The 16,176-nt window shown below is 50.3% G+C and overlaps 1 protein-coding gene across 1 annotated transcript in view; it reads right to left on the bottom strand.

Moving 5' to 3' along the window:
- Positions 1 to 7,978: 7,978 nt before the first annotated feature.
- The window catches only part of TTC22 (tetratricopeptide repeat domain 22), a 24,572-nt gene continuing 16,374 nt past the window's right edge, over positions 7,979 to 16,176 (bottom strand). The window contains exons 3-7 of the mRNA XM_010847195.1: positions 16,075 to 16,168; positions 15,341 to 15,459; positions 13,421 to 13,582; positions 10,921 to 11,073; positions 7,979 to 10,373 (exon numbers count right to left, since the gene is read on the bottom strand). Coding sequence (XP_010845497.1) covers positions 9,837 to 10,373; positions 10,921 to 11,073; positions 13,421 to 13,582; positions 15,341 to 15,459; positions 16,075 to 16,168 — 1,065 coding nt within the window. The 3' untranslated portion in view covers positions 7,979 to 9,836. The remainder of the gene's footprint in view (positions 10,374 to 10,920; positions 11,074 to 13,420; positions 13,583 to 15,340; positions 15,460 to 16,074; positions 16,169 to 16,176) is intronic.

Below are 16,176 nucleotides of genomic sequence, written 5' to 3'. Positions count from 1 at the left end.
CCTGGCACACAGTTGGTCCTGTAGCACATACAAAACACTTGTCTCCTCACCCCCATAGGCTGCAAGCTCCCAGAGAGGAGGACCTATTTCTTGTTCATCTATTAGTCCCTCTCGTAGTAAATCTGATTACTATGTAGAAAGGCTTTGTACATGGTAAAACTCAATTTTTCTCCACATTGTAATTCTCAGTACATATTTGTTGAATTAATGTCTTTCTGAATGATTGCTTCCGTTCATAAGAAAGCCTTGCTAAAAGTGCAATGAAACAGAATCTCAGCAATAGTTAATCTGTCAGTCAACAAGTCCCTTCTGAGCCCTTGCTTTGGGGTTAACACTACACAGCACTGGAAGGCTGGGACACGGTATAGATGCCCCAAGACAGAGAGAATGATCACATTTGTGAATTCCAAGGATGACTCCAGCAGTTTACCTGGTCACTTTCATCCAGAAGGATGACAGTAACTGAGTTCCTTCCAACAAGCCTTTGCCAACTCCTAACAAGGAGTTGTTAGGTGTGAGTGGACCAGGTGGAGTTTACACCCTCCAAGACTGGTGGCTTAGAGAGAGCAAGGCCGTGTCTGGAGGCAGATAGAGCTGGGCTTGCTTTCCAGGGCCAGCATTTACTGGCTGTGTGACCTGGGACAAAGGACTTGACCTTTCTGGGTTTTAGCTGCCTAAAATGGGGTCAGTAACCTCTTTGAAATGCTATGAAGAGTAAACGAACAGCACTGTAAAATAACTATGTAAATGGAAAGCTCTGTCTTAATAATAGAAATATCTTCAGATCATTCTTTTGTAAGATTAAATGTGTAATGAGGTGATAACTTTTAAATAATTAAATGAGATTATGTATGTAAAGCCTGTGAAGGGCACATGGTAACTAACGCTTGGTATAGGATGAACTATTGTTAATACTCCAGAGTGGCCCTCCGTCTGCTGCTCCACTACCCAGAGGCTCCTCCCTGCCATGTCCACATGGCTCACTCCTTCACCTGCTTCAGGTCTTTGCTCAAATGTCATGTTCACAGCCAGGACCTCCTGACACCCTAATTTTCACCACAATTCCCACCCCTGCTGGCAAGCGCTCCTGATACTCTCTCTCTCTCTTTGTTTTTTCTCCATAGCATTTATCATCATTTAACATACTAAATATCTAGTTTTGGGTTCATTGTGTTAGATTTCCCGCCTTTGGCCCCTGACTACCCCAGTGGAGTGGAGGAGGCAGTGATTTTTGTTTGTTTTGTTCGCTGCAGCAGCCCCAGTGCCTATTCCACGGGGCACCAAACTTTTTCTGCAAAGGGCCAGATAGTAAATACTGTTTACTGTTACTGTTTACTGTGTTTTACAGGCCATATGGTCTCTGTCACAAATACTCAACTCTGCTGTTATAACAAGACAGCAGCCATCAGTTCAGTTCAGTCAGTTCAGCCGCTCAGTCGTGTCTGATTCTTTGCGACCCCATGAATCACAACACGCCAGGCCCCCCTGTCCATCACCAACTCCCGGAGTTCACTGAGACTCACATCCATCAAGTCAGTGATGCCATCCAGCCATCTCATCCTCTGTCGTCCCCTTCTCCTCCTGCCCCCAATCCCTCCCAGCATCAGAGTCTTTTCCAATGAGTCAACTCTTCGAATGAGGTGGCCAAAGTACTGGAGTTTCAGCTTTAGCATCATTCCTTCCAAAGAACACCCAGGGCTGATCTCCTTTAGGATGAACGGGTTGGATCTCCTTGCAGTCCAAGGGCTCTCAAGAGTCTTCTCCAACACCACAGTTCAAAAGCATCAATTCTTCGGACCGCAGCCATAAACATACGCAAATAAATGAGCAGAGCTGTGTTTCAATAAAACTTTATTTACAAAAACAGGCAGTGGGCCTAATTTGGCCTATGGACCATAGTTTGCCAACCCCTGGCCTAGATCACCATCTGGCACATTGTAAATGCTCAATAAAGATTTTATGAATGAATGAATGATCATTAATTAATGTTAATAAATGAATATTTACTTAAAAGTGAATTAAGTTAATGAATAATGAGCACAAGACACCTGGTATAAGGCATAGTACTCAAGAAACACTTATTTCTTCCTATTTTATTTATTTTTAAAAATTTTATCTGTTTTTTAATTGAAGGATAATTGCTTTACAGAAATTTGTTGGTTTGTGCCAAATATCAACATGAATCAGCCATAGGTACACATATGTCCCCTCCTTCTTGAACCACCTTCCCATCTCCCTCCTCCTTCCTATTTTATACTTAATAAATACTACAAGGCAGGCCATGGTGTATTTATTAGAGGCACAAACAAGGTGCCATGCGAGTACTTGGAGGTGGCAGAGTCTTCCTCTTGGGATGAGGAAAGGCTTCAAGGGCATCTAAAGCTTGCCCCCCACCCCCGAAGCAGGTCCCGAGTGAAAGATCTGAGGGCACACGGGGCTTCCCTGGTAGCTCAGCTGGTAAAGAATCCGCCTGCAATGCAGGAGACCCCAGTTCAATTCCTGGGTCGGGAAGCCCCACTGGAGAAGGGATAGGCTACCCACTCCAGTATTCTTGGGCATCCTTGGTGGCTCAGCTGGTAAAGAATCTGCCTGCAGTGTGGGAGACCTGGGTTCAATCCCTGGGTTGGGAAGATTCCCTGGAGAAGGGAAAGGCTACCCACTCCAGTATTCTGGCCAGGAGAATTCCATTGACTGTATAGTCTGTATAGTCCATGGGATCGCAAAGAGTCAGACACAATTGAGCAACTTTCACTTGTACTTACTAGTTTATTTGGGAGATGATCTCAGGAAACACTGAGAAGAGAGTAGGGAAGTGAGAAGAAAGAGCTTGAAATGAAAACAGACTGTGATAAAAAATGAACAGCTTACTTCTATGGGCCACTGGGCCTTAATCTCACATTCCTCCAAATTATCCTATCCCCCCACCCACCCCGGCTTATGAGGCTTAGGTATTTATGCAATTCCCATGCCCCGCTGGTTGAAAGCTACTCCCGGGGTGTCAGCTACCCAGTGCTTCCAGACAGGTGGAGAGTGTCAGGAGCTTGCAGTAGGATGACCTTACTGGGTACCTGGTGGGTGAGCAGAGAGGGGACACTGAAGTAATACATGAGCTAGTATTGGAAGACAAACACATAGACTTGTTTAAGATACTATTTCAGATCTTTGATGGCCACAGTTCAGTTTAGTCGCTCAGTCACATCCGACTCTTTGCGACCCCAGGGACTGCAGCACACCAGGCCTCCCTGTCCATCACCAACTCCCGGAGTTTACTCAAACTTATGTCCATTGAGTCAGGGATGCCATCCACCCATCTCATCCTCTGTCGTCCCCTTCTCCTCCTGCCTTCAATCTTTCCCAGCATCAGGGTCTTTTCCAATGAGTAATCCTATCAGGGACAGTTGCTAATAGCTGTTCCAGCAGATAGACTGAGAGCATCTTCTGTCCTTTGCACCCAATTGGAAAACTCTCTGGGAAGGACTCTGATTGGCCCAACCTTGGTCACGGCAGCGTTTGCAGTCAGGGGTGGGGTATTATGGTTGAATGGTTAGTAGCCCAGGAAGGAGAGGTGTTACTCCCAGCAGGGAGGCACACTGGGCAGATGATGGAGGTAATCGCTCTCCACCACAGTAGGGGTTCTTCTATTGGTTTCTTTGACTTTGTGGATTACAAATAAAACTCACAGAAGACCTGCAATTTAATGAAACAATTTATATGCTAAGATAGAACAAGTCCCAGCATAGAGCTATTGACTAGTTTGGAAACAAACATGAAAAGTGCATTCAGTTTTTTTTTAAGTGTGCAGTTAATAGAGCAACATATGTGATAGAAGAGAAAAAGTAATCTAAACTCAAAACAGTTAAAAAGTCATTCATTAGTACTCTTTAGCCTGCCTGCCTTGAGGGACCTCAGGAAAGTTATTGAACCTCTCTGAACCTCAGTTTCTTCATCTGTAAAATGCAGGCAGTGCTAATACATAGCTCCTGGGCTTGGGAAGGTTAAAATGAGGTGAGGTGTGTGAAACATGAGCCATGGGGACTGGCCAATGGAGAGTTCTCAGTAAATAATAGTTTTGATGATGACAAGGACAACTTTAAAATGTTATAAAAAATTATTTATTTATTATAATTGGAGGCTAATTACTTTACAACATTGTGGTGGTTTTTGCCATTCATTGACATGAATCAGCCACACGGAACAACTTTTTTTTTAACCTCCCTGTGGGAACCTTCTGCGCTCAAATTGTTCTTCTGTGGCCACCTAGAGGCCAGCCGGAGCTTTTCCACAGCTCCGCAAGTTTTTACTCACCACTGGTGGCTCAGATGGTAAAGAATCCTCCTGCAACGCAGGAGATGTGGGTTCGATCCCTGGGTCGGGAAGATTCCCCTGGAGGAGAGCATGGCTGCCCACTCCAGTATTCTTGCCTGGAGGATTCTTGGACAGAGGAACCTGGCGAACTTCAGTCCATAGGGTCACAAAGAGTTGGTCACAACTGAAGCGACTGAGCAAGCTCTCTAAGAACCCGCCCCTCCCACCTCTGCTCCTCCTACCTCTGCTCCTCCTCATCTCCAAACTAGAGAGGTCACATCCCAAACAGACCTGGTGTACAGGAACGGTGCTCCAGGTAGGTGGAACACAATGACCAGAGACAAGAAGCAGGCAATGGGGGCCAGAACTACCAACGACGTGTAACCTGGAGGGGTTGCCTGTGGGAGGAGCCGGGGTGGGAGGGAGCAGGCGGTGTCCTTCACCCCATCAGCAAACCTTGCCAGTAACTTCGGCCCTATGGAGCCAGAGCTAGAGCCAGGGAGGGTTTCTTGCTGGAAGCATGCCCACGATGCTGGGGATCTGTTTCCATCTGCTCATTTTACTGCTGAGTTGTAATGTGCTAAATGTCATTATCCTCCCCTTCCTTAAACAAGAAAAAAGTTAACAGCCTGAGAAAAGGAGATATTTCACTTCATTTGGCATCCAGCCACCATCATCCACACAGGGTGTTCCCTCGGGGCTTGATTAAGGTTGGGAGAAGCCCTGTTCTGTTCTGCTTTCAACTGCTAGCACCGCTCTGTGTCAGCTCCAGGCTGGGCACCGGCGGCTGGAGGCAGGTCAGAGCTGTGCCTGGCTGCCAGGAGAATAGGCAGCTCCCACCCTCTGAACACCTCAAACACCTTACAGAGAGAATGGGGGCAAGAGCAAAGTGACTTGTTCAAGGTCACAGACTGCTTTTTAGCATCTGCTCCTGGTTTGATTCCTGGGTCGGGAAGCTCCACTGGAGAAGGGATAGGCTACCCACTCCAGTATTCTTGGGCTTCCCTTGTGGCTCAGTTGGTAAAGAATCAGCCTGCAATGCAGGAGACCTGGGTTCAATCCCTGGGTTGGGAAGATCCCCTGGAGAAGGGGAAAGCTACCCACTCCAGTATTCTGGCCTAGAGAATTCCATGGACTGTATAGTCCATGGGGTCGCAAAGAGCTGGACACAACTGAGCGACTTTCACTTTCACTGTGTGGTGAAGGTGAAACTTGAATCAAGACATACAAATTACATAAAATAAGGGTTCAATGCAATAGAAAGACAAACTCAGAAGACTTAAAAAAAATGGACTGATGCCTTCAAGAGGTAGTGATCTGCCTGTCTACCAGAGGCATGCAAGTGGTTTAGATACTCTCTCAGAACACTCACTGTTGAGAGGAGTTCTGATTTAGATGGAGAGGCTGGAAGAGGTGATGGCTGAGATTATTTTCAATGTTGAGCTTCTAGAAGCCTATAACTGAAAAATCTCACCTGTTTTCATGATCTTAAACATGCCTTGCTCATACTGACTCACAGGAGTTTCCAGCATCTGATGTTGGCTGCTAGACACAGAGGAAGGAATGGGCAGGCAGCACAAGGTGCGATTCATCTTCATTACTCTGATTATGGGGTCATTAAGGCTTTTACTCTGCAGTGCTCCCCTAAGGAGTGCCTGCTGCTTCAGCTATGTGACAGACAGTTGTCCTCCCAGCCGCCCAGTAGGCAGGGGTGTTTCACAGGACTTGAAGCTGTAACTGAATAAAGATCACCCACCCACTAGCCTCCCACTACAAGCCAGAGCTGTGATCCCAGGTGCCTGCTAGGCCTGGCCTCTGCAGTGCCTTGCTGAAGAGGGGTGGCCAAGGCCAGGTCCTGAGCCCCAGGGATAGCCACCCTCTCCTCCCCAGTGGGCTGGGGGAAAGGCCAGTAACACAGAATGAACGTGCCCAGGGTGGAGGGTGGGACACACCTCTAGTTTACACCTCCGAGAGCATCACATTGGGTCTTCCACAGTCCCCACTGTGGCCCACAAGGCCCTGCACGACCCACTCTACATACTCCAGACTTTGAGCTCCCCGAAGGCGTGGGCAGGAGCTAGTCTGCTCTCCACTTAGCCCCAGAGCCTGGAGCTATGCTTGGCGCTTAACCAGTGCTTGATAAATGTTAAGTGAGTGACTCGAAGGCCTATAGTCTTTCTGAACTTGACAGAAGTAAACTTGACAAAGGAGGCAGCCCAAAGGGCAGAGGTCACTGGCCCGAGAGTCTGGAGGTGGGGTTCAAGTTAGTATCTGTCATTGATTCATGGTTTGACCTTGGACAACTCCTTGCTCCCTTGCCTCAGTTTCCTTATCTGGGCCTCGGCTTCCTGGCCACAAATTTGGGGATTTCGCCTAAAGCTGGAGAGGAGGTGGAAGGAAAGCCCATGCTTTCTCGTTGAGCTCTAGCCTGCAAAGGTCCCTAGGGGGTAGTCTTGGTCCCATCCTCAGCCCTTGTGGACCCGGTGATGGAGTCACCTGTTTGGGACTAAGGTAGCCACGTCCCTGCTGTGAGTTCACTCAGTACAGTAACCCAAACTGAGCCTATCTTATGTGCCAAGCTCAGTGCAGGGCCATGGGGCTGAATCAGATGTGGCCCTTGTTGAACAGAACCAGAGTCGAATGGGGACAACAGACATGGTGAGATCATTATGGTGCAAGGATAAAGCAATGTAAGCAACACAGTGAGATACGATGCCCTGAGAGTATACACAAAACGGAGTGGCGGATGAGAGCTGCAGGATTTGGCAAGACTTCCTGGAAGAGGCAGGTTTGAACTGAGCGCTAGAGATAAAAATGATAGGAAGACAAGTCAGTGGAGAAATAGGATGTACAAAGATACAGAAGTAAGGCAGTTTGTGAGCAAGGAGACTAGTACACTGTGGGGAGGGAGCAGGGTGGTGACAGGTTGTGTTGGTGATCCCAGGCCCAACTCTAGACCACTCATGACACACCTCCCAGGAAGGGCTGTGTCCCAGGAAGCAGCATACAACAGGGTAAGTCTGGTTCAAAGCCTGGCTCTTCCCATGCTTATCTGCGACCTTGTTCAGTGTCTCTGTGTTCTCATTTGTAAAATGATGATTGCAATGCCTACTCTTCAGGACTGGTGAGAGAACTGAATGAGTTTACGTGTATGAAGTGCCTTGCACATAGGAGGCAGTCCTGGAAGTGGGGTTTCTTTCTCTTTTCGGCTTTTGGCTAGTATGCAGATACTCCTGACAAAAGCTCTAGTGGGTATTTGTTAGTCATTTATATGATTAATGTGAATGAGATTACCAGAAAGAAAGTTTACTGAAGAGTTTTGGCAGGAGGAAGAGGCAATGGAGGGAGAAATGCATAACCTTGGGGACAGGAAAAGCAAGAAAGAAAACAAACTGGGAAGCCTGGGGGAGGCAACAAACCTCACCAGCTTCCCAGCTTTACCAGCAAACCACTTTGATTTCAGTTTGACTGTCTGGGAAGTAGGAGAAGAAAGAGATGGGTTCCTGTCTTACCTAGTGGCTCAGTTGGTAAAGAATAGGCCTGCAATGCAGGACCCAGGTTCGATCCCTGGGTTGGGAAGATCTCCTGGAGAAGGAAATGGCAATCCATTCCAGTATTCTTGCCTGGAAAATCCCATGGACAGAGGAGCCTGGTGGACTACAATCCATGGGGTTGCAAGAATCAGACATGACTGAGCGACTAAACCACCACCATCTGTCCTAGGGAAGGTCACAGGTCACTGTCACGGGTAGACAAGGGATTCGGGAGAAGTGGGCAGGCTGCGTGTGCTGCCTGTTGTCCAGTCACCTCCCGGACTCTGCTGCAACGGAGAGGAAGGAAGGAGGGAAAGGAAGTCTTCGTGAGTCCTGGGATGGAACTCAGAGGCCTTGGGTGGCCTTACTTTCCAGATTTCACAGGAGCCTGGAATGACAGTATTATGCCAATGGATATCACCCAAAGGGCCCTGGGTGATAAGCGACACATAAACACTTAATGCTTCAGTGTTATCAGTTTATTAGTAGTTTTCCAAACCTGAAGAATGCTGTAAGTAAGTTGGAGGGACAGGATGAGGAGGCTAGGGAGTGTGACTCTGAGCAAGCCTCTTCCCTTCCAGGGCTCTCAGTCTTCCCAGAAAGAGAGATCTCTAGGGACCACGCTTCTCAGTCTGTTCTGCATCTATCACTGGGGACATGAGAACTAAGGCAGGGGTGCTGGCCTACCCCTGGTACTGTCTAAGTGTCAGGAAAATGAGTCAAGCAGCGAGTGAAACTTTTGTTTTTAAGTGGGGGAAGGAAATGCAAAATAAATCACAAACCATTATGGACCGGTGAGGGGGTGGGGTGTCTTGCCACTGCGATTACATACAACCAACAGTCTTGTAGTCTGGAAAGAACTTGGTTTTTTAGAGTTTTAAGTTAAATTAGCAATGGCAACCCACTCCAGTACTCTTGCCTGGAGAATCCTATGGGCAGAGGAGCCTGGTAGGCTGCACTCCATGGGGTTTCGAAGAGTCTGACTTGACTGAGCAACTTCACTTTCACTTTTCACTTTTATGCATTGCAGAAGGAAATGGCAACCCACTCCAGGGTTCTTGCCTGGAGAATCCCAGGGACGGGGGAGCCTGGTGGGCTGCTGTCTATGGGGTCGCACAGAGTCGGACACGACTGAAATGACAGCAGCAGCAGCTCTTGTTAGTAAGACCATAAGAATCTAGCTTGATGGTTCCCAGATTTGCTAACAATCAAAGCTGAAGTCTTTGACAATAAAATTCTACATCTATGATTCTATAACTTCGATTTCAAGAGTGTAAAATTCCAAGATTTTCTTCAGTGTCTGGTAGAAGGTTTGAGACTGGGCACAGGGGGCACTTCCTTGAGTGGGGCCCTTACATTCCCCAAAGAATAGAGAAGTCAAGGGAAGATTCTACCAATGGGCCTTATTTCAGGGAGTTTGAGGGTCTTTCAGACCAAGTTGGCCAAGAATGAGGCCTGCTGGAAGACTGTTAAGAGGGCAGGAAAGAGCGCTGAGCAGCCAGGTGTAGGCTGCGGCCCTGCCCTTATCTGGCAGCTGTGCCCTCTGCTCTAGCCACGACTTCTCCCACTGCCAGACCTGAGACCTACTCCAGTAGAGGAGGCCTTATTATAAGGATAGAGCGTGGCTCACCGGAGTCCAGTAACAGGCTCCTGGGTACTAGAGCACCTGCCCAAATGGAGGCAATTATCTTCTGCATCTCTTGGGAGACGCCATGTTACTTTTCTGCATATTTGCACAATTTGGGCCTTCCCATTGGCAGTTTCCCACTGGCCCCTCGCGTCTGCCCCCAGCCTCCCTTGTTCTCCTGGATCAGGCTCTTTTGCCTCCGTGTACACGTCCAACTGTCCTTGTGTCTCAAGGTCCCCATTCCAACTCCCGGAAGAGTCTGATGGGCTCCACTTACCCGCCAGCCTATGGCACAGCGAGCCGGTTTCCAGCGCCTGGACCAGGTCCAACCATCTCCGAGCGGTGGGGAGAGGGGGAAGACTCAGGGACCCTCAGACGGAGAACGCGCGGCGGTCCCGCAGGGAGCTCGCGCCCTCGCCCTTGCGCTCCATGGTCTCGAACAGCAGCCGCACCAGCGCCGGCCGTCCCTGGGCCACCAAGGCCCGGGCCAGCCCCAGCACCTCGTCCGTGTGCGCGCGCCACACGCGCTGCAGCTCCTGCCGCAGGCGCGCCGCCGGGTACTTGTCCTGGGCGCGCCGCAGCCACAAGTCCACCTCGCGGCCCACCTCGCCGTCGCTGAGCTGCGCCTGGCTCCACTGCGCCAGCAGCGCCTCGAGCAGGCAGCCGAAGCCCTCGGCGTGGCTGCAGCCCGCGTCGTCCAGCTCCACGGCGCGCTTGAAGCAAGCCGCCGCGTTGGCCTCCTCGCCCTTGATGCGCAGGCACTTGCCGCGCAGCAGCTGCAGCTCCGGCAGCGTGGCGCCCAGCTCCGACTCGCCGGCCTTGGCCAGGAAGACCAGCGCCTGGTTCAGCGCCGCCTCGTCCACCGCCAGCAGCTCCTGCACGGCGTCCACGCCCATGTAGTAGTAGACCTGGGGTGGGGGCGGCGGCGTGAGCCTTCCTCCCCGGCTCTCTCGCTGCTCCCCCTTCATTCCAATCTCACTACTTACTGTTTTAAAAATTCCATGCATTCATTCCCACCCTCCCCGCCTTCAAAATTATTCATCTCAAAGTTTGGTCTCCCTCTCCTAGAGAAGGAGACAGTGCTCTCTCTGATTCCAGCTCCAGCCCCACGAATCTCGGCCATATAACCTTGAGCGGGACCCTCTCAGGGCCGCAGTTTTCTCTCACAAAAGATATTGTAATCTCTCGGTGATTATTCCCTGGGCACAGAAGGAATCAGAATAATGGCCCACGCTTTCCGAGCTCTTAGAAAGAACTGGGCCCTGTTCTGAATGCTGTTGGTGCATCACCACCTATAACCCTCCCTGTAGCTGTAGGAGGCAGGTACTACAGGCAGGTTATCAGGCACAAGGATGCCCCCATATGCTTCTGTGTCCTCAGTGCCCTGGCGTGACATAGAGTTAATAGTTTTTGTTTAGTAAGCCATTGACTACCCAAGCCAAGAGGCTGCCTTACCTGGCCGATGTCCAGGTAGGTCTTGAGGCCTGGGCACACCTTGACCACTTCCTCAAGGTCAGCCTTGGCGCAGGCCAGGTGGTTCCTGTCAGGCATGCCCCCAAGCCCCAGCTTGCCTCGCTCCAGGTCGTGCAGGTAGGCTCTGATGTGGATCTGCCCAGAGAGAGTCAGCTGAGGGAAGATGCTCCAAGCCAGGACCCCTGCCCTCCTTGCTGTTGTCAATAAAGCCTGTGTTTTTTTCCTCGACAGCAACTCAGGGAGTTTCTGTGGTGCAGTTGAAAGCCCCTGAGACTGGGACTCAGAAGTGCTAGATCCTGGTCCTGTGCCAGCTTGGACCAGCCTCTTTCTGGGCATTAGTTCCCCTCTCTGTGCAATAAAGGGGGTTGGATGAAGTAAGAGCCATTCATTCATTCTCTCACTCATTCATTCAACAAATATGTCCTGAGTGCCCACCATATACCAGGCCCTGTGCTAGGTACTGGAGTGCAGTGGTGATAAGACAGATGAAGTCCCTGCCCTGGCAGAACTTAACATTCTAGTAGGGATGATGATCATAAACAAGTAAACGGTACCACTTCAAGTGGCGACGAGTACAATGAAAAAATAAACAGGTGATGGGATACAGCTGACTAGGGGAGGGAGTTATTTGAGATGGGATGGCAGCACCGATTTTGTGAGGGTCTGTGTAAGCAAGTAGTGTGGGAAGAATGGCAGGGGGCCCCAGCTTACAAGCATCAAATTACAAATGATTCTAGACCCTTGCTTTCATCACCACTTCCTCCTTTTCCCCCCACATCTGTTTGGAGCATTTAGAAAATCTAGAGGTTCGGGAGAGGTAGGGAAGAGGTGGAGAAAGAGCAAGTAAGAAAAAGGGGTTGTTGTCATTGAAGGTATTAATACTTTATAGCCATCAGTAGGCTCTGGTTCTAAGGTAGCTTTAAGGTGGGGGTGGGGTGGGGGTGGGAATCTTTGGCTTTGGAGCCAGTTGAACTTGGCTGAATTCCGGCCCTTCCTCCTCTTCATTTACATGACCTCTGTGAGCCTCATTTTCCACATCTGAAAAATCAGTACACTAAGATCATCCTTGGAGAGTTACCGTGACAATGGAGAGAACATGTTCTAGCCGGGACCTAGCAATGGTGGGTGCTCAGTTTATTCACTCATTCAAAAGATCATCAGGAGCCTGCTATGTGCCAGGTACTGTTCTAGGATATATAGTTGAGAGCAAAATGGCAAATTCCCTGCCCTCGTGGAGCATGTATTTTACCTGGAGGGTGGGGGGAGAGAAATAAACATAAACCAGAAAATAGTATGTTAGGGAATGATAAATGCTAAGAAGAAAAAATAAACCAGCACAGGAGGACACGATGTGCTGGTGAGAGGCTGACATTTTCAGGAGGATGGCTGCTAGCAGCTACCTTTTCAAGCCCTCAGTGAAGTGAGGGAGGAAGCCAATGGGACATCTGGGAGAAGAGCCTTCTAGGCAGAGACCCTAACTAGTAACTGCTGGCAACATGATTATGTCATCAGGACCAAGACCCAGGGAGCAGATTTGCCCTCATGTCCCATGAAAGGTAATAGAGAAGGCTGTTTAGCCTGGAGCAAAGTAAACTCAGAGGTCCAGATCTCTGCCCCCAAGCAGTGCATTCTGTGGGGACTCCTGAGGGCAGATCTGAGACCAGTGTGGGGAAGCCAGAGGCAGGCAGCTCTTGGTTAAATTAGTAATCTGCGGAGCTGAATGACCATAGTGGACTGCCTTAAGAGACAGTGAGCCAGTTAAAAATATACCTAATAATAGTAATCAACCACTTATGAACTCTTACTATGTGCTCAGTACTGAGTTTTAAACACAGAATCTAATTTAAGCCTCATAACAACTCTGTGAGGCAGGTACAATTACCTTCAGCCTGTTTATAGATGAAGAAAGTGGGGCTCGGAATTTAGGCAAGAGTGTAAGTGATGATGTGGGATTTGAACCAAGGCTAGCTGTGTTGAGAGCCAGAGCTGTGCTTTACGACATTAGATTTCCTCCAGTATACCCTCTGCCTTCTACGAGCACCTCCCATACTCCTGGCATCTGCTTTAGATGTGACCTCACTTAGTCTTCTGACAACCTGTTAACACAGATGTTACGATCCGTATCTTCCAGGTTTGGGAATGTAGGTTTGGAGCGGTAAGTGGCTCACTTGTCCCAGGTCCCACAGTGATAAATGGAGAGGCCAGAATTCCACCCAGGTCAGTCTAACTGCCCGAGGTGCTAATCAGAGAGGGGGCTGGTAGGTAGCTGGCCAGGTCATTGTAGAAGGGATGAGCAGTGGGTGGTAAGCTCCTTCATTCTCTACCTTGATAATCTTAGAGAACACAAACTGCGAGCCTTGATGACACCTAAGCGCCCTTCTACCATGAAGGCGCCCTGACCTCTGGGCTCTGGCCACGGAGCCTTGGCCCTTGCTCTCTGATTCTCAATGGCAGAATGAGGCAGAGCTGCAGGCTGACTCACCTTGGCCCTCGTGCAGTATGCCTGCCAGTTGAGCTCTGGATCTCGTAGGACGTCCAGGGCCATGTTGCAGGTGCCAATGGCCATGTCCTGCTTTCCAAGGAAGTGGAAGATTTTGGCTAGGCGATTAAGGATGGGAAGTTGGTCCTTGGCAATCTCGATGGCCTGAGTAAGGGACAAGGGTTAGAGCAAACCATCTGTCTGGCTGTTTGCTAGAACTGGAATGTCATCTCTCAGTAGGGCCATATCACCCCAAAATTTTCATCCACCTTCCAGCTCTAAGTGCAATCATATCATGGGGCCCAACACTTTGGGGTACAACTTATTGACACTCAACTCCCAAGAGCCTAACTCACTGCCATGCTCTCTGCCATTTTCATGGACATGTCCGGTGAATCCCTCCAGACCCCAGGTCAACCCCTCTCACTCAGACATATCAATGTGTGCTCCCTCATTTTTCCAGGACAGGTGGGAAGAGGGGCCAGAATCAGCCTCTACATCCCCCAAACTCACACAATGTTTCTACCCGGGCCACAGCACTTGCCCCAATCCTAGTACAGTTACCGACAGCTCCTGCCTTGTGTTTGTTGCTGCCCCTGAGACAGTGAACTCCTGCAGGGCAAGGGCCCCATCTCTCCGCCTCTGTGCTTGGCACAGAGTAGGTTCCCAAGGAGGGTCAAAGGCAGTGTGTTAAATCAGACACAACTCTTGGAGCACACGTGAACTAGAGTTTATGCTCCACTCTGTTCTGAGATCTCTCACCAAGAAACTGCTCATCACCCATCAGCCAACACTGTGACCTGCCCCAGGGCATCATGCTGACTGTACAGGGGATGAGAATCACAGGGTCCCTGTCCTCCAGGAAAATCTTAAAAAACTGAGCTCAGTGCGAAAATTGCCACCGAAACAAGGTATCAAGAATAAGGCTTGAACAGCACTTTAAAGTTTACGGTAGACAGTTTCATCCACTACCTTCTTTGAACCTCTAAATATCCTAGAAGGTGGACAGATCACATAATCAACATATAAGGAGGTTCAGGGATGGAAGTGACTTGTTTTAGGGTCACAGGGCCTGTGAGCAGAGCTGGCATCCACACTGTGCCAAGCTCATTTTCTCTCCACTGTGCCATGGGGCTGCAAAGGGGAAAAGCCTGAGGGTTCAGTTCAGTTCAGTTGCTCAGTTGTGTCTGACTCTTTGCGACCGCATGGACTGCAGCATGCCAGGCTTCCCTGTCCATCACCAACTCCCGGAGCTTGCTCAAACTCATGTCCATCGAGTTGGTGATGCCATCCAACCATCTCATTCTCTGTCGTCCCCTTCCCCTCCTGCCTTCAATCTTTCCCAGCATCAGGGTCTTTTCCAATGAGTCAGTTCTTTGCACCAGGAAGCCAAAGCATTAGAAAATTGCAACTAGCTTAGAAGATAGGCCTGGAAAATGGGGTAGGCCAGACCAGGTGTCGGAGAAGGCAATGGCACCCGACTCCAGTACTCTTGCCTGGAAAATCCCATGGATGGAGGAGCCCGGTAGGCTGCAGTCCGTGGGGTCGCTAAGAGTCAGACACGACTGAGCGACTTCACTTTCACTTTCCACTTTCGTGCATTGGAGAAGGAAATGGCAACCCACTCCAGTGTTCTTGCCTGGAGAATCCCAAGGACGGGGGAGCCTGGTGGGCCACCGTCTATGGGGTCGCACAGAGCCAGACACAACTGAAGCCACTTAGCAGCAGCAGACCAGGTGTTGGGAGGGTCTGACTCACTTTGCTTTTGTTTGGGATGGAGAGAAAGGTGTGGTGTAAGGGCACTTCCTGAGCAGGGCGGGGAGGTAGGGAGAAACCCGGAGAAGCAGTTGGTTCCAGGGAGAGGAGGCTGGGGTGTCAGGCTTTGTCCAGGTTTGGAGGGTGATTGTAACCAGGGGCACATACCTTGCCAAAGCAGTCCAGGGGATCGGTTCCCGAAAACCCGCAGTCATGGACACCCATGGGCGTGGTGGAGAAGGTTTCCTTCCTCTCCAGCAGCATTCCAAGGTAGCACCAGGCCAGAGCTAGGGGGCGGGGGGAGAGGCGTCTCAGGGAGTAGCATGTGGGGAAGGGGAGAGCAGGCAGGGGCCAGCACCACCCAGGTGTCAGCCCTGGGAGGACAAGGTCAGGGGCAGGGGCAGAAATCACTTCGGGCCACCCAGAGAGAAAGAGAAACAAAGGAGGGCAGAGGGGACTTGCGAGTGAAGGGGGAACGATTCCAGTGCTTGTTTTGTGTTTTCTACATCCCCTAGGGGCCCTCACGGAGGGTGCCTTCTGCTGTCTGACCCCAGCTCTCCCCCAGCTCTGGTCCCTGTGTGACAGTGACCCCTCCCTCCCGTCTCCAGAAGGGCCTTCATTCTCCCACCACAAAACGGGGATAAGAGGCTGAAATGGGGAGAGCTCTGTCTCTCACACTCTGGGTTGCAGACAGGCCTGGACACGTGCCCTTGGAGTGATGTGCAGGCACATATTCGCTGGGTGTGAGCTCCTTGAGGGGAACAGGGAGTGGAGGGGACAGGCTGAGGGGGAGAGAAACAGAACGAGAGGCGGGGACAGTGACAAGACTGGCAGGGCTGCTGATGCGTGTAGGGAGAGCCCAACCCCTTCCCACTCCCCGCTGCCGCCCCCATGAGCCCGACCTCGGGGGTGGGGGTCTGAGGACTTGAGGACTTGCTGCAGCAGGGCCAGTGTGCGGTTGAAGGCTGGCAGCCTCTTCTGCTCCTTGCTGCCCAGCTCCAGGA

The sequence above is a fragment of the Bison bison genome, unplaced genomic scaffold, assembly GCF_000754665.1.
Source record: "Bison bison bison isolate TAMUID 2011002044 unplaced genomic scaffold, Bison_UMD1.0 scf7180017864244, whole genome shotgun sequence".
Classification (NCBI taxonomy): Eukaryota; Metazoa; Chordata; class Mammalia; order Artiodactyla; family Bovidae; genus Bison; species Bison bison.
Note: the sequence above shows the minus strand (reverse complement) of the source record. Positions and strands in the feature narration are given on the sequence as shown.